This window comes from Ochotona curzoniae, unplaced genomic scaffold (genome assembly GCF_017591425.1).
Source record: "Ochotona curzoniae isolate NIBS_2020 unplaced genomic scaffold, NIBS_Ocur_1.0 scaffold_2587, whole genome shotgun sequence".
NCBI lineage: Eukaryota > Metazoa > Chordata > Mammalia > Lagomorpha > Ochotonidae > Ochotona > Ochotona curzoniae.
The window spans coordinates 12,512,834-12,530,460 of NW_024467096.1; the positions used below are offsets into that span (position 1 = coordinate 12,512,834).

A 17,627-nucleotide genomic window follows, 5' to 3' on the forward strand; every position below is an offset into this window, starting at 1 on the left:
TCCAAGGCCACTGAAGTAACAATTCTAATGAGACAAATGTCTCTATCAACTATCATGGAAAATTCTACAAAGCCAGGATTGAAGCTGAGAATTTGCTTTAGGAATAGAAATAGTCATTTTAGAGGCCTGGAACAGAATCAAGGTCCTCTTTATTTCTTTCCAAGTTTTATAACAAGGAATAGAGAACTCCAAGAATCAGAGTTCTTGGAGTTGGAGTTCTGTAAGCAAGAATGAGAATCTCACGAAACCTGAACATCATTCAAATCAAATCTCCCATCTGCTGCCTGAATTCCTTTCCTAGCATTCCTGCCAAAATTCATTTGATAATGATGGTGGTGGTGAGAGCAACAGTAATAATAGTGTTTATTATGGACAAGACAATGTCTACACATTAAACACATACCCATTATCCCATGTGGTCCTCTTGTCAAATCTGAGATATGTTACTAACACAGAAAACTGAGGTTTCAAGAGTTTAAATCATTCACTTGGTAAATGTCCAACTGTTATTTCAAATGCTTCCAAACAAGGAAAAGTTGACATCTTCTAAGACAGCATACACTGAACTACAACTGCTATTACTGTTAGAACAATATTGACCTTATATTGCTGACTGTCTTCCTCAGCTTCTAAATATTGGTCTTAATTCTGTTCACTTGAGCTGCATAGGAATTAATCCTTCATGCAGATGATTTCTACTTAAGCAAGAATAAGCACATCAACAGCTTCTTCGATCATGCAGGAAGGTGTTTTCTCCTTGTTTAAGCAGGATTCTGATCATGTATCTTCCTTAGGGAACTCACTCACCACTGTAACGGTTAGTCTATATTTCTCCCCAGTAGAGTGGCGGTTGAGAGAGATGGCATCCAGTCTCCACATTAAACTTGTATTCTAGGCACTCTGCTCAACATACTTTCTTTAAAAGTTCGAGATATAATTCACAGATCATATAATCTACCCTGTTAAATTAATTTTGCAGTCAATATCTACTAATCTCAGAACATCTGAATCATTTCCAGCAGAAATTTTGTGTCTATTAGTAGCTACTCTCTTACCCACAGCCACAGATAATCACCAAGCAAGGTGTACATGGATTTGTCTGTCATACACATAGAATCACTAAATCTGTGCCCCTCTGTGTCTAGTCTTCCCCAGATAGCATATTTTCAAGTATCATTTATGTTATATCTTGCTTTATTCTTCTCCATGATTAAATGACACACAATTTTATGTGTATTTATTACTTTCCAGTTTATGGCTATTAAGAATAATCTCACTGTGCACATTCCTGTACAAGATTGTGGTCACATGTTTCAATTTTCTCAGATATGCCAATAGAAATAGGATCGTCTGGTCCTATGATGATGGTGTTTAAGCTCTGAGGAGCTGCCAGACTATTTCCAATGTGCTATACCATCTTAAAATCCACAAGCTATGTGTGATGCTTTCAGTTTCTTAATCTGGTTACCAATAGATGGTAATGCTTATGTTTTAGATTATAGCTATACTAGTGGGTGTGAGTTGTACAGCATAGTGGTTTTGATTTGCATTTCCCTGATGAATAATAATGTCAAGCATGGTTTCTGTTTATTTTGCCTGTCTATATATTTGCAGAATATTTATTCAGTCTTCTATCCATGTTTTAATTGTGCTTTTGCATTTTCTTATTTAATTATAGAAGTTTGAATGTATCCTAAGCACAAGCTATCAAAGGTATCATTTACAAGTAGATTTCCCAATTCCCTAGGTTGCTTTCACTTTCTGTGGTAAAATTTGAAGCATAAGAAGACATTTCATTTTATGAAGTGCAATTTATGCATTTTTAATTAAGTTGTTTGTGGTTTCAGTCTTATGTCTCAGAAACCACTGATTAATTCAAAGACAAGAATATCACTCCTATATTTCTTTTAAAAAGTTTATAATTCCAGCCTTCACATGTATCTTTGATCTACTCTGAGTTAAATTTTATATATGATATCAGATGGAGAGATGAAGTTGAATTTCACTATTTTTCTATGTGGAAAAACAACTGTTTCAATATCTTTTGTTAAATAAACTACTATTTTGTTATTTGAATATCATGGCACCCTATTGAAAACACAAAAATACACTGGTTTGCTTGTGTACTGGCACCTGTGTTCCCTTGACCTATACTTAAACTTCCTAACATTACAGTATATTGAGAAATTGGGAGGTCAATCTTCAAGATTTCTTTAACTTTTTCTAGACTGTTTCAGTAATTCTGTGCCCTTTAAATGATCATATAAATTTCAGCATCAGCCTCTTAATTCCTGCAAAGAAGTGAGCTGGAATTCTTAGGGAGGATATATTGAATTTGTAGAGGTCAAATTGGCCACTTAAGAGCATTTACATCTTTCAAGCAATGTACATAAGAGTTGTTTACATATATTTAGGTATTCGTTAATACCTTTTGACAAGCTAACAGGAGATTTTAATGTTCAGCTAAAACCAATGGGGAAATAAATGAATATTGCATTCAGTGAGCAAGAGAGAGAAAACTAACTGCACTTGGAAACAAAATAGGTCGCCTTCTTCAATCCTATTTCCTTTCTCGAAAAACTATCCTTTTTTATATATAAATTTTTACTTTGCATGATACAGGTCCTTAGCCCCTTTCATCCTCTCCCACCCTCTTCCTCACTGATTTTCTCTATATTGTAACAATAGTTTGGTACCTCAACAATAATATCAAGTGCATCATTCTGCTATTTAAGCGTATCCTGACACTGTAGGTATAGGAATGGTATAAAGTCCAGCATATCCATTGTTTTCAAGACGCATTCCAGCTTTTTCAGCTTCAGCCATTAATTCTAGACCTTTTCTTCTTATATCATTTTCATATGGTCAAATGAGGTGATGGACAGGGATGACAGACAAACCTTCATCCACATGCTATTCAGAAGGTATTCCACAAAATCTATTTCAGCATAGTTATAGCAGATTATCTTGGTGGACATTATTCCTCCACCCCATTCCCGCGTGTGAATTTGAATTCATAAATAACTGTACAACTTGTTGTCCTTTCACTAAACATTAGATGTCACAACATTGGCTCTGCCATATTACCTGGTGCTAAAGCACTTCTAACATGAGTAGCACTAGTATCACATGTAATATGAGGTCATCCAGGATGCTATCCAAAAGTTATTTCCAAACTTTGAATGCTTTGGGGGTATGCATCAGGTCCACATGAGTTAGCCATTTGAGAAGCAAAACATTAATCTGTATTAGTTACATTGTGAAGAGAACCCAAACCCTGTTTGTAACAAGGTTAGCACATCTAGCAACGTCTGCAATTTCTTAGATAGAAATTGCATCTGCCAAACTTTTCACATAAGTAGTACAACATTCAGATATGATCAAAGTTGAAGATATTTTAGACACAATCCAGGTTATGAGCTCATATATCTGTGCATAAGCATGTTTAACTATATAGAAATATTTCTCTAAGTTATTTTTATGTAGTATAAAAATAGTCAAAGAGAGAGATGTAGAAGTGAAGATAGAGATCTTTCACTCACTTAATAAGTCCCCAAATTGCCACAGTAGCCAAGGTTGAGCTAATCCAAAGCTAAGAGCCCAGAATTCCATCCAGGTCTCCCAAGTGGACGACTAGGGTACCGGCACTTGAACCGGTTTCTGCTGTTCTCCTAGGTGCATTAGCAGAGAGTTGGATCAGAAGTGGAGCCACTTGTACTCAAACTGGCGTTCACAGATTAGCATCACAGGTGGCAATTCAACCCATTGAGATACCACATCAGCCCCCTAAAAACTGTTCTTTTATAAGTTACTTTGTATGAAAGGCAAAGGGAAATAAAAATGTGAACACACAGACACACAGCCCTCTGTCATCTGCTGGTTCACTCTCCAAATTCCCTGAACTTCCAGGACTGGTCCAAGTAGCAGTCAGGGGTCTGGAATTTAATGGGAGGCAGTAGCAAAATTATTTGAGCCATCTTTAATGTCTCCAAAGACTGTATAAGCAGGAAGCTGGATTTAGGAGGAAGAAGTGGTTACAATACTCACAAGTTCAGAGTAGGGTCTGCGGTGTTACCACTTGACTAAACTTGTTTCTTTCTATTACATTTCTTAAATATACCGTCTCACCTTTAGCTAACATTAAATCAGATATCAACATGTTACTGAAATTTCTATCCTTTGTCAAGAATATAAAAAAGAATGCATTTCAAATTTAATTCTTCCATCTTAAAAATGCCTAAAGCTTATATATTCTAAAGTTCTTCACAAGCATGATGTTTGCTTCCATACAAGAAGCAGGACTTGGATGTGGACCACTGATTACTTTTGAGATAGTTTATAATTGGTATGTATGTGTCACTCCCTAAATACTATGTCAGGAGGATTCAGACAAGCTCAATAAGAAGAGATAATTTTACTGGCTTTCCTTAACAAGAAGAGCTCCCTGGCAGTGAAAGCAAGAGTTCTGGCATTATTCCACAAGAGTTTTGTTTCGCAGAGGAAAATAAGTGCATTTCTGCTTATAAGCCATATATATTTTTCCTCCTCAAATTCAATGGAAGAAACTTACCTTATTGATTTTTCGTTCAGAATTGATAACACAATGGTTACAAAAGTTCTGTAGGAATGCCAGAACATAACATAAAAAAATTGAGGTACTTTTTAATCATCCCAATAATTGCAGGGCAGGTATGCCATTGAAATATAAGCCATGGTAATCTGCTTAGTGCATTTCCTTTAAGTAGTACAAGGCAAGGAGAAGGGTGAACTTATTAAATGAATGAGTATTTACCTTCAGGTTGTCTTCACAAACATCATGCACCTCACTTACACTTCTTTTTATGAGAGCAAATGCATGTTATTACAGAAAAAAAAAGAGTGAAAGAAACTAAAGAAACTATTTCTTTCCGGTGCACAATCACTGTGTCAATTTTAGACTGCATTTTTAGAATATTGCCACAATTTAGATGTCTAGATTTGATGACAATATTGATTTGCTTAATCAGAAAACATGAGTTTGTGTGTTTTTTCTTTGCCCAGGGGAGAAAAAAAAATGCTCATCTTGCCTCAGGGAGTTCATTGTGATGTTTATCAAAAATATTTTAAACTGCTTAAGATTGAAATATTCTCTCTGTTTTATCAGTAATATCTCTATAAGGGATGTCCTAGGAGGTAAAATTCCTAGACATTTTATGTTACATTTCAATACTCTGTGATTCCATGTGATTCTGTTTCATGGGGCAGTGATCCACAACGTGACATCATGGCTTAGGCGCATATCTGCCTGTGGGTCAAAGGATCAAAGCTGAGAGACACTTTCCAAAACTTACAAATGATACAGTTTATATTTACAATTGAAAACTGCCATTTCTGGGTTCACAGATCAATTTGTTTTTTTTTTTTGGATCACAGATCAATCTGACCAATTTGTATTGTTTAGTCTAACACTGTTAAAATTTTACACTTCAACATCAATGCCACACTCTTCATGGAGGGTAAAACAACTAATACAAATATAACCAATGACCATCAATAGGAATGGTTATTAAGCTCCTTACATCTTGTTTCTAGAAGGAACACCATTGTCATCATGAAACTTCAGTTTAACTACGACGCATTTACAGAAAAGAATATTAAGTGCATTAAACAGTGACTATGGATTAACTGAGACATAGCATTTTGTCTATGAATACACAACAACACTGTTTTTGCTACAGTTAAATCTAGTTTTCTTGAGTAAATACCCAGAGATGGCTTGTATTTTGTTATTTATTTGCTTTTTAACTAAAGAAAAATAATCTCAAAAAAAGAAGCAAAGAAAAGGACCTTAGGTTCTCAGACGAAGGCTTCTACCAAAATAGATAATTAAGCAGTGGGAGAGGAAGAAAGAAATAGGGAAACCAACCCTGACAAGTACAATGTTTAATTTGGCAAATGTGATGTGTGCTTCTGCACAGACATAGGCTTAATTATTTCCACTAAGACACTGGTGCAAAATACAGAAACTCAAGAGGCAAGAGGCGGCTATGTGAATTATTGGTTTTTTTTTCCTTGTTTGTTTATTTTTATCTTGTGTTGTTGTTTTTAATAAATTTATTTGTTTTTAATGCTTGGATGGAGAGAGCAAGTTACACAAAAGTCCCTGAGTAAAGGACTCATCAAGGTCTAGCAAACAAATCCTTGTAAGAGGCTACCATGATCATTGCAGCAGGAGTTCTGCACAAGACACCGATATGAGAAGGACTCTACAGGCATCGGCACAGGCAATGGCTCAGCTCCGTCCCCATCACTGCTAAGACTTCCCACAAGTTAGAGCAGACTCTTATGCTCACACACCAGAAACAAACATTTTTGCAAGGATTTTCTAGAGATTAAATGCAATGTAGATGCAGGGGCTAAAATTCCACTCTCAATGTAGTACATGACACAATTTTTAAAGCTTTAAGGTTAATTTTGATTATGTTCAACATAAATGATACAAACACATACATTATTTCTGAAAAACAAAGAGGAAATATAAATTGAGATATATTGATAACAATTTTAAAATTAACTTTTTTATCATCATACCCAATATGCAACTCTGGGTCAGCTCACCATGCCTTCACTATCCCCTCATTGCAACTTAAATGTTGATGTTTTCTATCAGGCATAGATTAATTGAAAAACAACCAAGAACCCATAAGTATGTGGATTGTACAAAATTCAATTCTTTTTCTTCTGTTAATAAAAAGGACCATGAGCATTTGGCTTTCCGGGCTCTAGTTAATTTCTTACATATGAAATTTCTACATTCCAACTTAAAACAGCTGTCCAAGGAAGCATTTTATAAGAAGATAATGAAGATACACAAACTGTTTCTTAGTAGATTGTGGCACTCCTTGATTTCTCTCAGGAGAAACGGAAGAGGAAGATGGTGCTGTCCACACCTATGCTGGTCTTTCAGAGTATACCCAGCTGCGTTCTCAATGCTTGTTTTTGACAGTATACCCAACCGCTGTCTCAATTCCAAAGAAGCCTGATCAAGAAACAGCCAATCCCTCCTCTGCAGGGACAGGTGTTATATCATCACACAGTATTAACATGTTATAGCTTTCCTCTCCCAGGAGCTTACATGTTTGGGTAGCACTGGATTATATGAATATTAAAAAATTTAATTACTAATCATCTTCCCTGCAGCTGCTCAAGGCTTTTGCAAGCTAGAACATGGAGAACAAGAGAATAGAAGATACACAGCACCAAAAGTTTCCCCATGATTGCACGGCACCTAAGCCCTCAGGCAACATAAATTCCTAATTTAAAAAAAAAAATTCAGTATAATGCACACACCTGAAATAACTACTCTTGTTGCCTCACAGATTATGGCTCTATAAAAGGTATTCAGAATGGCAGAACTAGGATGCCAAACAAGCATGTGTCTACATGAAAATATGACATATGAGTACTGAGTTTCCAGACAAAGGAGTTATAACAATTTCTTGGCACTTTTGATGAAAAAGTAAAACATACCATTTAGAGGATAAACAGCATTCACAAAGGATCAGCCCAAACCTTCCAAGACCTGAAGCATTAGAGCAAATTCCAGATAAAAGGTATCAATCTTGGCGCCCAGTGTGATAGCCTAGGGGCTAAATCCTTGCCTTGCATGCACCAGGGTCCTGTATGGACACTGCTTTGTATCCCAGCTGCTGAACTTCTCAACAGCTCCCTGCTTGTGGCCTAGGACCTGTGTGAGGGAACCAAAGGAAACTCCTAGCTAATGGCTTCAGATTGGCTTCAATTTCCAAACGGAATGGGAAGTACCATGCTGCTGCTTTGAGTCAACATGCTCTTTTTATCTTTCTTTTCTTTCCCCTAAGATTTATTTATTTTTACCGGAAAGACAGATATACGGAAAGAAAAAGACACAGATATCTTCCATCCGAGGGGTCACTCTTGAAGTGGCTGCAATGGATGTTTTGTGAGTTAATCCAAAGCCAGAACCCAGGAGCTTCTTTCCGGCCGGCCACATGGGTGCAAGGCATGAAGGTTTTGGGCCATCCTCTACTGTTTTTCCTAGCCACAAGCAAGTAGTTAGATGGGAAATGGGGCAGCCTGGACATGAATCAGTGCCCATATGGGATACCAGAGGTTGCAAGGTGCGGATTTAACCATTAGGCCACCGTGCTGGGCCCAACGTGCTCTTTCCTATAGTTCTAGAACAATAATGTCTAACTGGCAAAGCAGGAATGCTTGCTAGTTATTCATTTCTGAAACAGTGGTAAAAAACATCAGAATGCTTAAGGTGAACAGGATCATCAAACTGATCTCTGTCTTGAGAAGTAAAAACACAGAGTTGAGAAGACAGCATTCTTTCTGTTGGCAAACTTGGAATCAACCCATCCCAGATACATTCTTATTCCAAAAATCTTTCCAATACTTTTCATTTTAGCTGAAGAGGATAAATATCACTAATTCTCTCTCAATAATACTCTCAAAATCTTTCTCTTCTGACAGCAAATGTCTGTCTGGCATTTTATCATATTGAAAATATCCTCAAGGAAAAGTGAACAAACTGAAGCTGGAAAATCTGGGAGTATAAAATACTTGGGTGTTTATAAAATCTGTTATCAGGAGCTCAATTTTTTTTTCAAGTTTGTTCTGTAAACAGAGTTTCCTGGACTCTCTTACCTTGCAAATATTTCACATGCCTATCATTTCCTCCCCCTCTGTATCAGTGAGTCAATGTGGTCTTTCAAAGGTGATTCAGAGGTGAATTAGTGAAATCATGCAACACATGCTTAACTAATGAGAAATCACAGACACACTAGCTTACTTTAAGTAGTGAAGTGACCCAACAAGTTTTGAAATTTGGCTTGGATCAAAAATGGAAACATCTAAGTTAGGTATTAACACTCTACACTTCTAGAACATTTCCAAAAAAAAAAAAATGTTCTAATCACAACAGAACATAATCTATGGCAGGCATCATCTTCTCCTGGCACTTATCTTAAAATTTTAAGAATGTCATTATTGTTCTCACAGCATATAACTATGATAGCCAATAAATACTAACACATCCAATTCAGTTCCACCAAAGTCAAGATAATTCAGAAGCAGGAGCTGTATCTCCCAGTTAACTCTTGCTTTCCTAAAATAAAAACATTTAAAATACAGAAAGGTTCACCCTTCAATATGAATGGAATTAGGCACGTAGCCACTAGTCTTACCCTAATTATGAACTTATTCTATGTAAGTGTCTTCATTATTCACTTTTAAACCTTCTGAATGTTTTACTTCAGTGGGAAAATCATGTTCATGGATACTTTTACTGAAATGACTCATTTAATATTATAAACAGTTAAAAAAAACACACTTTAAGAAGGAAAAATGTGACAACCTCACTTTGTTGCAACAATTGAAAGCCCAAGGCTGCATTCAGGGCCTCCCTGTGCTCACGCAGGAGTCAGCTGGTTAAGACTCGCACTTCTCAGCTATGACTTGGTCTCCATACATGGGAACCATCATTAGGCACACCACCTATATCTGAGTGTTGAAATATCTATTATTCACTCAAGTGAGAGAATATGTGAAAGTGCTTCTCCAGTAATTATGTGCCTATATGCAAGGAAAGATTGTTCACACACAAATGTAGTTGTTAAATAAACCCATTTATATGCTAGGTTTTATGGAAGGCACTATGTGGACATAGCTGTGAAGAACACAGCTATTTTAAGAAAATCGCAATAAGTAACCCCCTCAATATATGTTAGGTTATTTGAACTTAGAAGAGAAAAAAGAAACAGAAATTCTGTATAACAGGAAAAAAAATGGTGAAAACAAGGAATCAGCCTTCAGAGAAATAGTTGGCCTTGAAATGGCTGAGTTCAGTAGCAAAAACAGTGGGCTGGCACTCCTGAGAAGCCAGCTTGTGCACAATGGGACATTGTGGGGCCTGAGTCAGTGGTCAGCAATAGTGAAAGAACCTTGCTGACCATCTTTTCTGACCTGTATCAGTCCCTGTGCTTTGTCAGAGTTGCCTTATCTCCTTTGTGTCTTTTTAGACTTAGAAGGGATCCCCGTTACCAGAAAACACAGGCTAAAAGTCATAATCTGGTATTTGGACTAGCCTACAGGAAGTTAGTTAAAAATCTATCCAAACTGCAGCGCACATCAAGTTCTCATGGGTGAGGCTGTCACTGAAGTGCCTCAGTTTTAACTCCTCACTTGGACTTCCACATCCCATGTGCCGAGTGCTGGTTCAAGCCCAGGTCCTCCATTTCTGGTTCAGCTTCGTCATAATGCATCTTGGGAGGGAGCAGATGACGGCCTCAGTGCTCAGGCCCTTATGATTCAGTGGGAGACCCAGGTTACACGCTCTTGGCTTTTGCCCTAACGGTTATGGACATTTGGGGAATGACCAGGGATTAGAAGATTGTGTTAGCCTTATACTAAGGTGAAAAATAAGCATCCTAAAATCTGCCAATGGCTTCTCCACAGTCAGACTTTAACATTACCATTATTCAAGCTTAATCTCTCACCTCAAAAATACAACCACAGCCATTAATTCAGCTGAATCCATAAGCCTTCTGACACATTTATTCAAATTCAATCATATTCCCTTTTGCACCTGTGCTTCTATAACATCAGTCACAATTTAATTTACCTATTATAGGAATCCTATGTTTCCCCTCCCTCTATTTCCTGTTCTTTTCAGTTACCCAAAATGCCCAATGTTTAGTATATGCCCACCGTGCAGCTGATAGCATTGCTGGGACCAAGAGCAGAGATGTTTTAAACAGTGTTCTAATGTATTTCTCCTGCTGATCTGAAAGGGGTAACGATGTCATTGCATCCTGTAAAGGTAATGGGAATGTGCAGCCTTATGTACAGTTGAGTACAGAATTGACATTAACGGAGAAGCAGAATCATACTTTAAGCTGGAAATGAACAAATGTTGTTCTAGGAGCTGCCCACCAAGAAGTCAATTGGGATTCCGTGATGAATATATGGCTCAAGCAGCTTCTACAGAATCATCAACCACCATAGTAACAGCACTAGCTAACAGTGACATTTGTACCTAAAGTCAGAAGGCTGCCTTGTGAGGCCTTACAAATCCTCAAAGAGATTGGCCATGACCCATGCAAGACTTCAGAAACACAGGAATCATCTCTACACTGAACTTCAGCTTCTGTGATGTAGACGATGAACCAGTTGTTGGAAAATAGCCAAGCTCCAAAATAAGCAGGAAATGGAATGAAAAATTGATAACAAAATAGCATTTGCCTTTATAAAATATAGAATAATTGCTATCACTTAACTCTGGTGAGTTTAAGGAAAAACCAATATTTTACAACTGCCTATGCCAGGATGAGCTAATCACGGCACTTGGAAAGGAAGGAAAGAAACGTGCTCCTACTTTTCAACACAGGAATCCAACTCTTCAGAGACATAAGGAATGAAATAGCCAAAGAAAATACGCTTGAACACATCCCATGCAGAATTACTTATATCAATATCAGAAACAAAAATCAACTCAAGGTACATCCAAGGGAATTTTATTTATTATAAATTGATTTTTATTGAAAGGCAGATTTACAGAGAAGAGAAAGACCTTTCATCTACAAATTTACTGCATAAATGGCCACAATAGCTGGAACTGAGCTGATCTGAAGCCAGGAGCCAGGAGCTTCTTCCAAGTCTCCCACATAGGTGTAGGATCCCAAGACTTTGGACCACCCTCCACTGCTTTTGCAGGCCATAAACAGGGAGCTGGCAAGGAAGTAGCCGGGGCCCAAACCAATGCTCATATGAGATGCTGGTGCTTGCAAGCAGAGGATTAGCCAATTGAGACCGTATGCTAGCCCCAAAAAGAGTTTCTTTACAAACAACATAAAGCCTCATGAAAGTCATCTATATAAAGCCATGTTCAGTCATATTCTGGAAGACTGTAACGTCACAAAACACTCTGACAGACACAGCCAAAAACTGATCAAGGAACTGAAGTAAGAAGAGATTTGCTTTTTTCCCCACATTTTGTCAGATGTAGCAATAAAATTGATTTAAGAAATTTCTGTTAACACAAGCTGATACTGAATAAGAAATGTACTCCATTAAATCTGATAAAGTTAACAAAAAACTATCATATTAAGTGATAGAGTGGTAGTAAGTTTGCTCTTCCAGAAAAGATTAAAGTGTTGGTGGCTGGCCAGAGGGAGTGACATTGGAGGGCAGCACTAACCTGTGGTGGCCGTGGCTTGTACGGAGAGCTGGATTCAAGATCAGCCAAGATACTGGTCAAGGAGTCAATCTCAGCATCCAGGCTGGAGCGCCTCTCTTCCAGGGTCTTGCCTCCAGGATTTCCCTGCTAGAAGCAATACATCATATTAGCAGAAAGTTTCAAAGAACAGCAATATCAAGTGGTAAGTTGCCTTTGTCCAAATGTGAGGGCACTGTGAGCTGGGCTGGGGTAGAATCACTGTTCCTGACAGACTGATTTTCTTCATGTCATGCACTTGCTCAGAAGCACTCTCCTATCATGATCAGGAAGCCAGGAGCAAGAAGCCCATGTCTCAAATGAGGCACTTTCAGCAGCACCAGCTGTGGAGGACCCCTGTACATTCAATGGTTTCACCCTGCCTTAATTACTGTGCTAATAGCACCCACTCACAATGTCTAACAAATTTTCCTGTGTCTTTATTATTTTCAGTCTTTCTGGTATCACAATGTGATAATGCATGGAAGTATTTGGTTTTGCTTCTTCTTGGTTTTTGGAATCATGCTGAAGAACTGACCCAAGTAAGTAGACAGTAAGTATTCTTAAGTACATAAACAAATGGTTAATGAGAGACTGTAGCATAGGTCCTGCCAGTGACTATTTGAAAATCAAAACCTTTTAAGTGAAAGCAGCTAAAGGCACAGTAAGAAGCAGCAAGGCTGAGTGAGTTAGTGAGTGAGTGTGAGTGTGTGTGTGTGTGTGTGCGCGCGTTTGTGTCTGTGTGTAGTTATGTGATCCAGTATTATGGCCTTGTCACATTGAATCTTCTCTTAGATCTCTTGCCATGGGGTGGGGAGTGGTATAGTGGTGACAGATTAGCTGCGTTTTCTAAGAGGCTCAATTTCCACTGGATCCTCATCCTTGGAAGAGATGTTTACAGAGAGCTAATTCTGCTTTCAGATGAGGTCTCTATCCTAAATCATTAATAACTATCGAGTATGTTGATATTCCTAAGAAACAATGACTACAATACATGTGAACACTCTAATGAGTTTGTACAACAGGAAAGTTAGGGCACTATTGCTATGGAAGTGAACTTGATTCCCTTGTGTACAGACAGAATATACTATGATAAGCAAAATGTGCTAAATATGCGTTCATAGATTCAGAGAGAGCACAACCTATCTACAAGGGTGACATACTACACTCTGGCTAAATTCTTCTCAGGAACACGTGTCTTTATCTACAACATGAAGAATCAAAGACCTGTGCTACCTTAAACAGAGGACTATGACAAAACCCAGAGAAGAAAATGGGTGGGAAAATACTTTGTAAATTGTAAAGTGCTGTAATTAGGATGATTTCATAAATAGCCTTAATTATAGCAACCAGTAACTATAAATTAATATGGATAATATAGCTATTGTTAATTATTCTTCTCTGTAAAAAAAAATCATCATTCATTAAGTGTTCCCTTGGGGTATTAGTAAAGAGGATTGCATCTAGTCTTCAACATTTACATTGCAGCATAGCAGAAAGTTCATCAACTGTCACTGTAACACCTGACCACAGACAGGCAAGAGTCACAGAATTACCCTGAACCATGCACAATGAAACAGGTAATTAGGGGATGCAACTGGCCTGTGCTTGTAAGATTCAGATTGGTTTCTAACCTCCTTATTTTCATTTTCCTCTAAATATGGATTGCTCGTCCGTTCTTGTCCTCCAAAGGATGTTGATGTCACATATTAATAAGTTCAATCATAAATGCTATGGATTCTGACAAAAAAAAAGAGTCTGGCATGGTGATGGTGCCCTAAATGACCTTGGCTCTTACATTCCAATCTATGCAAGTCACCTTTCTACTCCTCAGCCTCTATTGTATGTCTCATATAACTGACAGCATGTCTAAGAAGCACCATGAATGTTTCTCTTGCTGTTCTCTTTAAGATCTTCACATGCAGGAGCTATCAATATGATAGTAGAAACCACAGTCTTACTGCCAGCTACCAGAAACCTACAGATTAACCAACATGCTTTTGTGTTAACTATCACTGCAGTTTACCAGTAACTTGAACATTAAATGACCATCCAAGGCCAAACAAGGATGATTCCTGGTTCTAGGTCTAACATATTATATAAACATCTCAGGAATGTCTACAAAATTGATTGTCAGCAAACACTATTTATATTCTTCAAACCTAACCAGAAAGAATCAATGTCTTAGCCTGGGTTCAAACAAGAAATAAAATGTTAATGTGTTTGCATTTGGGCCATTTATTTTAGGAATCAATCCAAAGAAGGGATACAGAGTGAGTAGAAAACAGTTAAGCAGAGAAGCCAACTCAAAGGTATTATGTTGAGCAGATCAGGAATAGGGCATCCAGTACTGCATCTTCAAGGCAGCCCTGAGGAATCCTGCAAAATGCGCCTTGGAAATCACACTTGAGGAATGTAAAAGTAGAAATTTATTTTTAGGCTCTAATTCTCCCTTGCTTTAGGCTTGTCTGCAGGGCTTTCAACTCCTTTATGAGGGTCCTAAGACATATATTGGCAGCAAAGAATTCCCAGGACAAAAAGTAAGTAAAGGTAATTCAGTTGAGCCCAGGTGCTACCAGGTCATTCCTGTATTCAGATCCTGTCACTTCAACAGTGGCTGGCACATGTAAAGAGGATGGGTGGAGGGGGATGAGCCTAAAACGTGTGCATAAATTGCATCCATACATTAACAACTACAAAATTCTGCAACTAAATAATTCATACATTCAGTTTCTTATGAAATGCACCATTGTAGTCTTTATACATACACACATATATATATATGAAATTAATGCTCGATAAACAAGAGCTGGGGCTTATTATGGTTTTGAGAACATAAATTCTCTGACACCAGTAGAATTACAAGGTGACTGCCACCACCACCACCACCACCAGGCAGTGTAAGTGCAAAGGAAGAAACATGAAAAGAAAATCCCAGAATAGAAATACATAAATGCAAAGGCAGGTCATGACCAAGAGTCTGACTTTAGATACACATTATTTTTTTATATGACACATTCCAGAGAGAAAACAACAGACAGAAAGCTCTTCCATCTGCTGGTTCATTCCCCAAATGGCTACACTATCTGGAACTGAGTCAAACTGAAGGCAAAAGCTAGAAGCCTCTTTCAGGTCTCTCATTTGGCGACAGGGTCCTCCAGCACTGAACCATCCTTGGTTGCCCTCCCAGGCCATAAGCATGGAGAAGAATGGTAAATGGCACAGCCAGGACATAACTTGGCACCCACTTGGAAAAGGAGAATTAGTTTACTGAGCTATTGCCCCAGCCCCAAGATACATCATCATCTTAGCTCCTCTATTATTAACTCATCAGCCATAGGTGACCGATAAGTAATATCAATAGTAAGCTATGCAACAGCATTCATTTGTATTTGTTTGAGCTTTATAGTCAGCCATTTTACTAAAAATAAGTAAAATGCAAAATTGAAGCAGCAGTATGATTAACTCCAGCCCAGGTTATTTTTTAACCAAGATTTGCCATTGTCAAGTATTTTGCCACAACTGCTTTCTCCAAACTCAATTTTACCTGCTGTGTAATTAAATCATTTTACCTAGGACCTCTCAGCTTGTTCCTTTTAAGAACTCTTAATATTTTAAAAGTTTTATTATTGAGTTATTATGACAGGAATTTTCATGTGAGTACAGTATAATATGCACATAAACACACATTTCACCAGCAGCCCCTGTGATGTGTTTTCATCTATTGTCGCTAATCCCCATCCAAAATCCAATCAAAGATCATTCACTGAAGCGCTGTGTCTTTTATTAGTCTTCTTTGATTTAGATCAGACTCTAAGCCAACTTTTGTAGGTCACGAAGAGGACTTTTGAAGGAATAAGTACCAGGGTCATAAGAAAGTTAAACAATGCATTTTTTTTTTGTTTGTTTAATGATTAGATTCACATCATATAGATTTGGCAGGAGCACAACATGCCGAACACATCAGGAAACTCATGATGTTAGCTTGGCCTATTTGGTGATGCCAAGGTTGATGATTTGAACAAGCTTCACGGTGTCTACCAGACTTCATCATTCTAAAAGCACCTGCCTTCCTCTCTACATTAATAAATCACTTATGAGGTGATACATTGATTCTGCTAATACTTTGCACAGCAAAAATTTTCACTCAGTGTTTTCACACCTAAAAATGGTTCATGCCTAAACTTATTATGGCTTTATTGAGGCAAAATGATAAGAACACTCATTATTAGTAAATAGGAATTAATGGGTCTTGCATAGCATACCAACAATTTACTTATTAGGTACTCATCTCAGTGTTGAGGAAACAAAGTAGAATTAACTGAAAAGTTCTTTCTAATGAACAAACAATAGGAGGTTACTAATCAAATCCACATGGCTGAAAACAGAGCTCTTCTTCAAACTAGGAAGGGAAACAAATTGCCAACAGGAATGGTCTACTTAATTAAGAACCTAACCTGCCTTCTGTAGCTTATGTCTAGAACTAGAACCAGTATCCACATTATACTAAAAACATGCATGGACCCTGACCTAGTCTTTAAGTCCCATCCAGAATCCTTGAGATGGCAAACTCAGAGTGACATATCACAAGAAGGAGATTCTAGAAACCAGGCATGGTGTGTCACTGGTTAATAACAGACTTGAGAACGGAACCAAGATTAGGTTAAAAATACAAATCTGCGATGCTTTACAAAGTTTGAGAAGCAGCTTAGAACTGACCTCATATAGAATACGAAAGGGCTCATAGGTCTTATAGAAGCTTGAGCTGCTTCGGATTCATTAGAAAGAGAAAATATTATGCTGGCAGCACCTGAAGAGGTTACAAATACAATGCAGTACACTGTTTTAACATAAAGCTTTTGAACCCAACATGAATTTAAATGTAGTATTTTTCCAATTATGGTCAGTACAGTTGATTAGTATTTTTTATATTAATGGTAGGAAAATACCAGTGTGCTAACAAAAGGAATAAGAAAGGTATATTCTTTATAGATGGCAAAACAATGTGTGTGTCTCTAATCTAATGATAATCATTTTTCTATCATCTATGATGCAGCTAAGGACATAATCATTTTTTAGTACATTATGATCATCTTTACTAGTTACCTAACCCAACATATCTAACCTAGAAATAATAACTTTAAATATTTTGGAGTCAGAGTGTAGCAAAATTTGCTACTAAATATGCCACTTGCTGCCTTTATGATCTTAAGTAATATGCCTAAGTTCTCTGTGTTCCTCATGCAGTATCTGAGAATGCGTTCCTACATGCTTTGTGTTATTTAGATAATAAGTAGCCAATAAATGCTACTTACATGGTGATTATTTTGACCATAATCCCAAAATAAATGTTTTGTTGACAGTGAATTGAGCATGTGGCTTATAAAAAGAT

At 37.5% G+C, this 17,627-nt stretch overlaps 1 protein-coding gene across 5 annotated transcripts in view; it reads right to left on the reverse strand.

The window, feature by feature from the left end:
- Positions 1-17,627, reverse strand: part of LOC121171399 (LIM domain containing preferred translocation partner in lipoma) — a 694,421-nt gene that overhangs the window by 337,182 nt on the left and 339,612 nt on the right. For 3 of the 5 annotated variants that reach the window (XM_041003127.1, XM_041003128.1, XM_041003125.1), the window contains one exon: positions 12,221-12,346. In XM_041003127.1, the coding sequence (XP_040859061.1) occupies positions 12,221-12,346 (126 nt within the window). The remainder of the gene's footprint in view (positions 1-12,220; positions 12,347-17,627) is intronic. The other 2 variants (XM_041003129.1, XM_041003126.1) reach the window with 1 other exon arrangement.